General features: G+C 41.6%; 1 protein-coding gene across 1 annotated transcript in view; it reads right to left on the reverse strand.

Moving 5' to 3' along the window:
* Positions 1 to 11,648, reverse strand: part of LYPD1 (LY6/PLAUR domain containing 1) — a 22,626-nt gene that overhangs the window by 9,119 nt on the left and 1,859 nt on the right. Inside the window, exon 3 of the mRNA XM_010575224.1 lies at positions 10,750 to 10,907. Within this exon, the coding sequence (XP_010573526.1) occupies positions 10,750 to 10,907 (158 nt within the window). The remainder of the gene's footprint in view (positions 1 to 10,749; positions 10,908 to 11,648) is intronic.

Genomic DNA, 11,648 nt, shown 5'->3' on the forward strand with positions numbered 1-11,648 from the left:
AGAGATCTGGACAGGCTGGATTGATGGGCTGAGGCCAATTTTATGAAGTTCAACAAGGCGAAGTGCTGGGTCCTCCACTTCGGTCACAGCAACCCCATGCAGCGCTACAGGCTTGGGGAAGAGTGGCTGGAAAGCTGCCCGGCAGAGAAAGACCTGGGGGTGCTGGTTGACAGCCGGCTGAATATGAGCCAGCAGTGTGCCCAGGTGGCCAAGGCGGCCAACAGCACCCTAGCCTGTATCAGAAACAGTGTGGCCAGGATGAGCAGGGAGGTGATTGTTCCCCTGTACTCGGCACTGGTGAGGCCGCACCTTGAGTCCTGTGTTCAGTTTTGGGCCCCTCACTACAGGAAAGACATTGAGGTGCTGGAGTGTGTCCAGAGAAGGACAACCAAGCTGGTGAGGGGCCTGGAGCACAAGTCTTATGAGGAGCAGCTGAGGGAACTGGGGCTGTTTAGTCTAGAGAAGAGGAGGCTGAGGGGAGACCTTACTGCTCTCTACAACTACCTGAAGGGGGGTTGTAGTGAGGTGAGCGCTAGTCTCTTCTGTCAGGTGGCTGGAGATAGGACAAGAGGAAATGGCCTCAAGTTGAGGCAAGGGAGATTTAGGTTAGATATTAGGAAAAATTTTTTTACTGAGAGGGTTGTCAGACATTGGAATGGGCTGCCCAGGGAAGTGGTTGAGTCGCCATTCCTGGAGGTATTAAAAAACCGAGTAGATGGGGTACTTCAGGACATGGTTTAGTGGGCATGGATGATGGTTGGACTCGATGATCTTGAAGGTCTTTTCCAACCTAAATGATTCTATGATTCTAAGTGTTGAGGTGTGCTGTTACAACTTTGGCAGAATTTCTCCACTCAACTCTTTTAGATTTGGTGCTTAATCTTTCCCATCTCCTCAAGCAAAAGGCAGCAAACTGGCCAACAGTGGACAATCCATATTGTGGCACACACAACCTGCGAGAAGCCCCCAAAAGTTGTCCTAGCTCTAGCGTTAGCATACTTTCATGATTTGTATGTGATGTGTCTTGGGTGTTCTCTTAATGTTGTTGTTCATAAAGACAAGCCCGAGGACCATGTTTATGAACTGATACTCCCCCTTTGTTTTAACATCCTGAATAGCTCCAATTATCTTATTTCACTGAAACTTTCTATTTTCTGGTCTGAGTGAATCTGCAAGTTTTCCTTCTTGTTGTGTTTAGACTTGATGTCCTGTCTGCCTATCCATGCTTGCTTTGTGATTTCGATTATATATTTCACCCTTTATTTCTTGCCCTAAACTGTCACTTGGCTTACCCTCCACTTAAGTGAAATTCAGTACCCAGTAGGAGTTACAAAAGCTCTTTTGTGATGTCTGCTGAAATCTAAAATGAGAACTTATACTAGTGCAAGAAAAACACGTAAACATTTCCCTTTCTGAGGAACATAAAATATACACGTGACTATTTCTGGATTTTAGTGTATCAGTAATGTTCAAAATTGGGTTCAGACTACACACAAATAGGTTTCTAAATTATGTTTTCTAGTTTCCTTATTAGGTTTTATGCCCATCTTTTTATGGCTTCAGTGGTTTTGCTACGATAACTGTCTATTCCTTAGCTAGTACCTGTTCACATACCTCATACAGTGACAGACTGCCAAAGGTCCTATTGTGATTTGCTTTGTCTTCTAGAGAAAGTGGTAAGTATTTTATCTAATAAGGTCCTAAATATCTTAGAAGGTGACTAAATGTTGAAAAGCAATTATTCTTCTGACATTGTGCTTCCCCAAACAGTTGTGGGTTTAGTCAGATCATGTTTTTATTGGTTTAAAATATGAATTGAGCTTCCGCAACACAAATCCTTTCATCTAGGATTGTAAATGCAGTGTTAAATAAACAGTTTAAGCCAGTGTAAAATATAACCATATCCAACCATGTCCTCTGTGTTTCATTTTACACTAACTCTTCCTATCCTTGTCTTTTCAATGTTCACTCTGGAGCTCATGAGTAATTTAAGTAATTTGTACCTTGCCAGAAATTTTATCATGAAATTTACTAATTGCCTTATAAACAGCTAATTAAATACTGTAAGCAACCAAGATCAGTGTTTTCCAGATGAAAAAGCTGAGGCACTGAAATTAAGTACTTGAAATCTATTGCAAAGCTACGTCACACACTTCCAGATTTTTAATCCCGTGTTTTAAGACTGCAGCTATTTCATCCTGACCCCCCCTCCCTTTGATGCATTCAGTAGACAAGATAAAAGCATATTGTGGTGGGTTGACCCTGACTGCAGGCCAGGTGCCCACCAAAGCTGCTCTATCACTCCCCCTATCAGGTGTACAGGGGAGAGAAAATATAACAAAGGGCTCGTGGGTTGAGATAAGGACAGGGAGAGATCACTCACCAATTACCGTCACAGGCAAAACAGACTTGACTTGGGGAAAATTAACTTAATTTACCGCCAATCAACCACAGTAGGGTAATAAGAAATAAAAACTAATCTTAAACCACCTTCCCCCCACCCCTCCCTTCTTCCCGAGCACAGCTGCACTCACGATTTTCTCTCCCTCCTCCCCTCCAGCAGTGCAGGGGGACAGGGAATGGGGGTTGGGGTCAGTTCATCACACGTTGTCTCTGCTGCTCCTTCCTCCTCAGGGGCAGGACTCCTCACATGCTTCCCCTGCTCCAGCGTGGCGTCCCTCCCATGAGAGACAGTCCTTCACGAACTTCTCCAATGTGGGTCCTTCCCATGGGCTGCAGTCCTTCAGGCACAGACTGCTCCAGTGTGGGTCCCCCGTGGGGTCACAAGTCCTGCCAGAAAACCTGCTCCAGCCTGGGCTCCTCTCTCCATGGGGCCGCAGGTGCTGCCAGGAGCCTGCTCCAGCGTGGGCTTCCCATGGGGTCACAGCCTCCTTCAGGCATCCCCCTGTTCCAGTGTGGGGTCCTCCCTGGGCTGCAGGTGGAGATCTGCTCCACCGTGGACCTCCCTGGGCTGCAGGGAGACAGCCTGCCTCACCATGGTCTTCCCCTCCTTCTTCACTGACCTGGGGGTCTGCAGAGGTCTTCCTCTCACATGTTCTCACTCTTCTCTCTGGCTGCAATTGCTGTTGCGCAGTTCCCCCGCCCCCCCTTCTTAAATTTGTTCTCCCAGAGGCACTACCACTGTCACTGATGGGCTCGGCCTTGGCCAGCGGTGGGTCCAACTTGGAGCCAGCTGGCATTGGCTCTGTCAGACATGGGGGAAACTTCTGGCACCTTCCCACAGAAGCCACCTCTGTAGCCCTGCCACTACCAAAACCTTGCCACACAAACCCAATACACATATTCATGCCATTAGGCTCTTACAGAGTATACAGTTCTGTAAAAAACAAACAAACAAAACCAAAATACGCCCCTCCCCAACCCTACCTGGTTGAACTAGCATATTTTCATCATAATTTTCTGTGAAAACTTACTCATTATCATCACAACTCCTTCATACATGTGGCACTTTTAAAAAGTTGCACTTTTTTGCAGAAACTAATAGGAGCCTTTTGACAATGAAAGACTGGTCTCCGCACTCTCCTTCTGATCCTAACTGACATGACATGTTGTAGAAATTAAAACATCTCAGAAGAAAACTGGACAATTGTTGACCGACAGAGGACAAGGGTTTGGAGTACCGTGATATCTCTTTTTAAGTCATGCCTTCTAATTCTGGTACTCGAAATATGACTCAAAACTGCATTGTTAATAACATAAATAACAGCACAAAGTAGTCTTTGTCACTGCTTGCAGCATCACAAAGCAGACGCAAGGCATTAAACTGCTTAAAAATGCATAGGCTGGGAAAGTTAAGTACAGCTGCTAATGGTGGTATTATCAAATTTTTTTTTAAAGCCACAGGAGGCTACAAACCAGAAGTCAAAGCTCAGCTCTCACCTGCATATCTAATTCTTTTGTTTTCTACTGTCCTTATTTGTTCCTCTGCTCACTAACGTAGACTTACAGTCAAGCACTAAAACATACAATCTTTCAAAGCTGGCTCAGAGCCTTCCATCATCTGTGCCTTCCTGAGACAAAGGTATCAAGATCTAAATATACTTGATCTTCTAGCAAGAGAGGTGAACTTGGACTTAATTTTCAGAATCCTGCATGAGCATTTTTCTTGACAATCTTATCTGCCGAAATGAACTGGGAAGCCACAGTCCTTATGCCTTTACAAACATTAAAATGCTACACCCTTGCAGTAAGTCCCATAAATAATTTTACACGTGAATAGTCTTGTTGCATCCTACTAATTAATGTCCTTAGCAATTTCAATGGAATGGCTCACATGTTTACACTTGCATGCCAGTATCTTTGAAATCCATTCAGCTTTTATATCTTTAGCTATTTTCATGCTTACAGTTTTACAGCCTGTTCAACTTCAGAGTAGGATTTGCCTGGTTTTTATATTACTTTTTCCACATTCAGGGACTCATTGGTAATTTGGCAAAACAGGTTATATCAAGTTTTCAGAAAAAAAATATCCAGACTACAAAGGAAAAATGGAAATGAAAACAGTTTGGATTAATTAAAACACATTTGCCAATGTTTTGATATGGTCACCGGGAGCTAAGACAAGTGACAGGGTCAGGCCACAAGAAGTTTTTGGAAACACAGACTCATTTGTGTGTGAAATGCAACAGGAAACTCTTAAAGGAGGTTTAAGAGACACCAGGCTGTGGGCACTGTATCCTCACAAAATTCATTTGTATACCTTTCATACAAGTCTGAGAAATAAAATAACATAAAAAGCTATTGTCCATGTCCTGTGAAAAATGAAATCCACTGGACCAGACACCACAACTTCCTTAAAATAATACAGCCCTTCATCACTTGGATCTTTGTCATGACTTTCAGGTCATAAACTGCTTCAACTGTTAACTCCACTGTTGCTTTCCTATATTTAAAGGCAGTCAGAACAGCATCTACTGCATACTGTCTGTAATTTCTCCTTAGCTGACGCCCTTAGTTCCGTTCATCCCCTATGTGGCTGGAAGTTTTCTGAACAACAACCCAAGGATTGGAAGGAATTTACTAGTAACAAAACAGCTTTGGCATCTGAAAAAGTGTTTCTGAAGAGTAATATATCCGCAGCTCCAAGTTTTCAGCACACAGTGCAAATTAACAACGTATACTGTAAGTCTTTTATTCAGCATCAAAAATGAACTGCATGTTTCCAATATTGGTTACTGTGTCTTCATTTCATTGGGCACCTGGTAGCATGGGATATAATGTTATAGGTAACAACTGCCCCAGGCCAAGTTTTTTTTTTTTTAAATTGTCAGTAAAGATTTATTATATTATGCTTTACTTTGATTAAAAAATAAAATAAAATCAAAAGTTCTTTTGAGTTATGTTGATATGCTTTGACCAAAAGAGACAGCGTGGAAGAAAATAAAAATAAAAAAAATCCACCCCCAGCTCAGTGAATGTTTCTTAGTGTTTCTAAACAGATACTGGGGATGCAGTTATTACCTATAAAACTTTAATGCCTGCAGTGACTCTGAAGACATTAAACTTTGTTTGCTGTTTTAATCATTTTGTCAATAAATGTACACCAGAGTATAATTTTCCCTTGATACGAGTATGCAATTAGTATTAGTACTAGTGGATACTATACATGAAAACAGAAAAAAAGTATGTGCTTCTGTAATCCTTAACAGCCATACACGAAGCAACTTAATCATGGCAGCAACACAGTAAGATAAAAAAATTAATAATCACAGGTAAAGAATTTACTATTGGCCAACTCATCACACAACTTAAATACTGTTTTCCTCTGCCTGATAAAGCAAATGACTGGGAAACCAATACCAAGTTAAATAAATAAATAGAACTATAATTCAACAGTGAGATGATGATGTTGTTCATGATGTTCCCATGCACAACTTTTAAGCACACAATCACAGCAATTGCTTTAATTACACTGCAGGATTATATACTATGTAAATACATTAAAAGGACCATTGTAAACCAACAAGTAAGAGAAGTTTCTTATTGCAGATTAAGAGAAATAATGAGGTTGTTTCCCAGTTCACTTGCAAAGGAAAATTCATACACAATCTTAGTTTTATATAGACAGACATTTTCAAGTATCAGTCCTGCTACTGTGGATCTTTTTTTTTTCCTTGCAAAAGTAAAAGTTTGTAAAAGTACATTCCCAACTATGTTAGCGCACAAGGTATATTGTTCAAAACATGCACATGGGCAGGGTTACTTACAGAGAGTTCTGAGATATTTAGAGTGGCTACCTTTCTGGGCTGATTGTCTCATCCTTCATGCTTTATTCCTTTCTGATCTATTCACATTGCGAGTTTCATTTTGCCTTAAGTAGGTTTTAGATCAGCCTCACACTCAGATAGCTCTTGCCTTCAGTAAAACGTAAGCTTCATTATTAGTATGTTTCCTATGATATATGTATAAAAGCATATATACATTATATACTTATCTACATATCATCAAGATGTTGCATCTGATCCCAATATACTGTGGGATTTCTTTGATCCTACATATTTTCTGAAAACGAAGGAACACTGACAGTTCTAAGTTAAAAGCTCATAGATAGGGAGGAAAGAGGCAAGTGGGAGAGGGAAATCTGCCATGGGTATTTCCACAAAGTATCTGCAAGTGGAATTATTATAAGCTAGAACTTTGATCCTTTGTCAAACATTTCACCTACACAGTTTTCAAACACCTGCTTATCCAGTTGAAGAATGCACTAGAAACGTATCCTTTACGTTAATTTCTATGGGACAAAAATTACTTGGTGTAGTCTTCAATGCCACTTCCCATTCTCACCATTCTTCCCTCTTAAGGAAGAAAGCACTGATTTTTTTTTTTTTAAGATTAAATTAATAAATTAGCTTGTAAGATTTGCATCACAGGCAAAATAGTCTTGTCTGTTTGTATCTCCCACTGGAACAGAATGTTAACGTAACTGCATAAAACTTGTTCTAGCAAAATTTTTAAATACAACTCTGCTTAAAGTAAAAAAAATATTTTGTCATTTACTTGACAAACTCTCCAATTCTGTATGCTGACAGATCCCCAAAGTGCAACTGAAATATAAACTGCCATAGCAAAGTGCGTGTTTGCAGGGGAGGCAGAATTATACTAGTTCCACATAATCACTTAATCAGTTACTGCTCAATTCTCAATTCATTTTAAGTTGTGCAATGGAGCAGATTTCTACCCGATACTACAAACAGCTGAGTTAACACGACTACCAATCTAATTCAAAATATTAGTGACTAATACCCGCATTCTTAGCTACTCACATCAGAGGCTGTCGCAGTAACAGCCACTTTTTAAGCTCTGGGTTAGGAACATGCCTATGCTGCTGTTATGTCTCACTTGAAGCCAAAAAGTACTTCCTAAGATTGCCTCTCCAGAAATTGAGATAATGTTCTGAGAGAACACAGTGACATTTAAAGCACTAATCCTAATTTTATAGCAACTGAAGAGGAGTGGTTTGTTTAACTATGATCAGGCATAAGGAACTATTTACAACATAAATGAAAAAAACCGCACAGAGTTGTAGTTCTCCACTGCGTTGTTCATAGAAAGTTTAATACAGAAAGAAAGCTGAGCCATAGAGCTGTCATCGCACAACTCAATGAACACTAACAAATACGTAAGAAAAAAAGTCACTCTCTACATGCTGGGGACTATATTGTAGGCACACCACAGAATGTAAGTCAGTGACCTCCTTGATAGCAAAACACACACACAGATTAATGCGTGCTGCAAAGGAAGGGTGACTACATCAATAGGTTACTGATTCAGACCATGAACTTTATCTCAAAATATTGCATTTAACTTTTAAATAAGGTTTAGGAGAACTTGTAACATTTTGCTCACTGACACAGCTGTATTTTATTAAGGACGAAAATGGGTTAGTCTAAAAAAATTGCATTATACTCCTTTGACTGTATCTAGTCAAGAGGAAAAATTCTCATTATGAGATTGTGCTGTCAAATAAATGCAAATTCACATCTTTCATATTCTGGGTTAAAAATTCAAACTCAAGTCTATTATAAATTAAAATCAATATTTGAAACAATTCAGCTTTCCGTTTAATAGCAACAACCAAAAGAATCAAGTTATGAAATATACTGGTAGAAGTAGAATGAATTATTAAAAACTTGGAAGACTAAGGCATTTATATTACACACATTTAAATATCAATTAGGAAAAAAACAATAAAGGATGATGAACTGAATCATCTCTGTTTTACAACCAATCCTCTCTAGAATTGACTGAGGATAACAGAAACTAAGCTTGCAATGTAAGTTTCACTCAATTTGAAATAGGTTAAAAACTTGAATTTATTCACTAGGTAAAATTTACAATCTCTAAGCTTAAAATTAATAAGAACTGCATTTATAGAAGTAAATTAAATAAAATAGAACAGTGGTACCTGCTATGCACAGCATGCTAGTTACCTCCTAAAGGGAAAATTCAAGGATCTGCTCAGAGATGATATAAAATTGCACAGAAAAAACCTAGAAGTTTCTTTTAAGAGCTCCTTATTTACTGTATTGCAAAGCAATTTCTTCATAGGAGTAAGGACAAATTCTGCATCAACGTAGGTCTCAAATCTATTAAAACAGTTCCAATTTACATTTTCAATGTGCCACAGTCACACTGACCAGACTGCAGCCTTGCCTGCTAGTCTGAGTAGAGATGCACAACTGACTATCCCACCCTACACACGCAGCACCCAAGTGGCTGTCTCTTAACATATCTGCGGGTGCGTGCATGCACATGTGCAAGCCCACCTACCCAGAAGACTTGCACTTTAATCTGTGAGGGGCTTACTTGGCTGAAAACACTTTCCTAACACTCACCTGAAGGGAAGCTTACAGATACGTTTCTGGAAGGCTGATACAGTCTGAGGTTGTATTGAAATGAAAACATGAAGGAACCAGGGAAGATGTTAAAAAAAACCCCAAACCCACAAACAACAAACGAGCCACACCAAACAACTGTTAAGAACTAAATGAGAACTGACTTTTTTGTCTATGTCTATATACCATGTTTACAGCCCTTCAAATCGCCAAAGCATCCGTTCAAACCTATTAAAAGTACTATAGAAGCTGTGGTGTGCAGACAGCAAAGCCTTCAAACATCCTTTGAGAGATGCCTGGACTTTAAAAGTAGCTTGCAGGCCGTAAGTACCTCTCATCCCACCACCCTTTTCAACTAAACTTGAAATAAAATACTCCAGTAATACATAGCTTAAGAGAGACTAATTTTCCTTTAAACATATAGCTTTTTTCTCTACACTGGAGAGCTTCTAAATATTTTACAGAAATACAGTCACTGTGGATGGCATTACCTAGGATGAAACAAAGTGCCAGCAGTTCAGCTACTTTCAATAGGTAACAATTGTTATTATTTATCTACGATTCATAGCGTAGTGGTCTGAAACTACCAGCACAATCCGAACTAGCTGATTGATAAGCACTTTGAAAACACTAATGAATAGTTTCCTAATGCAAAGAACCAATGTTACTGTTCAAGATGGATGGCTGCACACATTTGCTAGGTAGAGAGGGATCCTGCTGTTACTGAAGGGCTCACTGAGAAAGGACAGACTACAGCTTGACTTATATTGACAGCGTAACAGTCCTTTACATCAGTAAACTCCATGCTCTAGAGCACTGCCCTCAGCTGCAAGATGGGCAATCCCAGAAAGCAGCCTCCCCTTAAATCAGGGTTCTGAAGTCCCAACCTGCCCTCTGCTCCTGAAGCCTACCGCTTGGTACAGAGGTCCATGCCTATGTTGAGGCACGCTGGTGAGTTACTGCTCGCTCGCCCCTTTTAATGCTAGCGTCTTAATGGCTGTCTGCAGTAACAGCAGGATGCTGCACAAACTCCAACTCCCACACACCCACTTCCCTGCCACCCCGTCCAGCCCTGAAGTCCCTAATAAAGCTGTAGTCTTCTACTCACGTAGATGGCTATGGAGCAACGTGGTGGTCTAAAAACCGAGACAGTTCTCTCTAAATGTCAAATGCCTTCCATGATGCTGAACAAAAAAAAGCAATTTATAACACAGCTCAAAAGACAACGGAGGCAAGATGCAGAATCACAGCTAGTTTCCTCTTGAACACATTTATCTCCAAATATGCTAACTTAATATTAATTACAGTAAGGGAAAAGCCCTCTTAGACTTAGAAAATGAGTATGGCAAATAGATCCATTTGTGCACTCCTCCCCCTCCCAAACTCCCCTAAATGTTCTTTTTATCCCTCTCTCCCTTTTGCTTGGTATTTTCTTTTATGGATGAAAGCAAAGATGACTACACTTCCTTCTCTTAAGATGAACCCTCAGAGTATATGAATTGCTAGAGTAAATAAAAGAAAGGAGGGAATTACTAATTTAATGCTCTTCCATCTCTTGGGGAAAAAGCCCATGTAATTAACTATAATGAGATTAAACTAACTTGTTGTTATTAATTTCCCAGTGCTGAGAAACTAAATCTGGGACCCGCAAGATGTATATTAACAGCTTTATCAACACTTGGCTTGCATCCTTCAGTTTTTACACCAGTTTCAAAGGAAAATGATTTAACTTTGTTGAGTTGCAAAGTCACTCAGAAGAATAAGAAATTGAATCTGCTCCCTCAGGGTAGGAATGCCAGGTTCGTCTGTAGCTGAAGACTGTGCATGGGTGGAGCCAAAAGCAACAAATGCTATCCAACACCACTAAACAGAAGTATAATTACTAAATTCTTACCAAAACTTTTTTCCATTACTTCTTTCTGACACATATCTTGAACATTCACTGTACAATTCACGATGAACTCTGGAGCAGAGCAGTCATTATTTAGCTGGAACTCCTCACACTGGTAGCACTGTATTTGCAAACCCAAACCTGGAACAGAGAGAATTTTGCTTACAATAATAATAGTAATAATATTAAAAAACCCAAACGAAAACAATCGACACGTGCCAGAAACCTTCCTTATCTTTCCCTCTTCACGTGTTGCTGTTCCAAACTACATAACAGCTCAGCAAAAGCAGGACTTTGTCAAATAAAGGTGTCGCCCGCTCAGCTGAGGCTACTCCTTACGTGCTCAGCACCTGGCTCAGAAGCGGGCTCCTTTCCGGGGGGACCCCGGGGCGCGCAGCCGGCGGTACCGCCGCTCCGGCCCTGCTCCCCGGCGCGGCGCTGGGGACGCTGCCGCCAGCAGGCGGCGGGGCACCGGCACCGCTCCGCACCCGCGGCCCCTCGCCCGCCCGGCCCCGGGGCTGCCCTCAGCGCAGCGGGCTAAAAACTATCCGCGCTTCGGGGAGAACAACCCGGCTAATAGATACGCTTCGGCTCTTATCTGTGCCGACGGGTTTACTTAGCTACTAATTAATTACAAAGGATTTAATTACTATTTTGCCATGCACAATTACAGCTGCGGAGCATCCTTCACCTCCCTCCTTTATCATGCAAACGAGGTGCGCCGCACGGCTCCCCAGGAGCCGCTCCTCCCAGCCCTCCGCCGGGCCCCGCGCCGCAGCGCGGCGGCTCCCGGAGCCCCGTCGGGGAGCAGCGAGCGCCTCGTCCTCGCAGCGGGGACCCCCCGGCCCGTGTCTCCCCTCCGCTGGGAGCGCTGCGGCGGCGAGACCGAGCCCGCTCCCCGC

Source organism: Haliaeetus leucocephalus, unplaced genomic scaffold, assembly GCF_000737465.1.
Source record: "Haliaeetus leucocephalus isolate CR32 unplaced genomic scaffold, Haliaeetus_leucocephalus-4.0 Scaffold451, whole genome shotgun sequence".
NCBI classification, from domain to species: Eukaryota; Metazoa; Chordata; class Aves; order Accipitriformes; family Accipitridae; genus Haliaeetus; species Haliaeetus leucocephalus.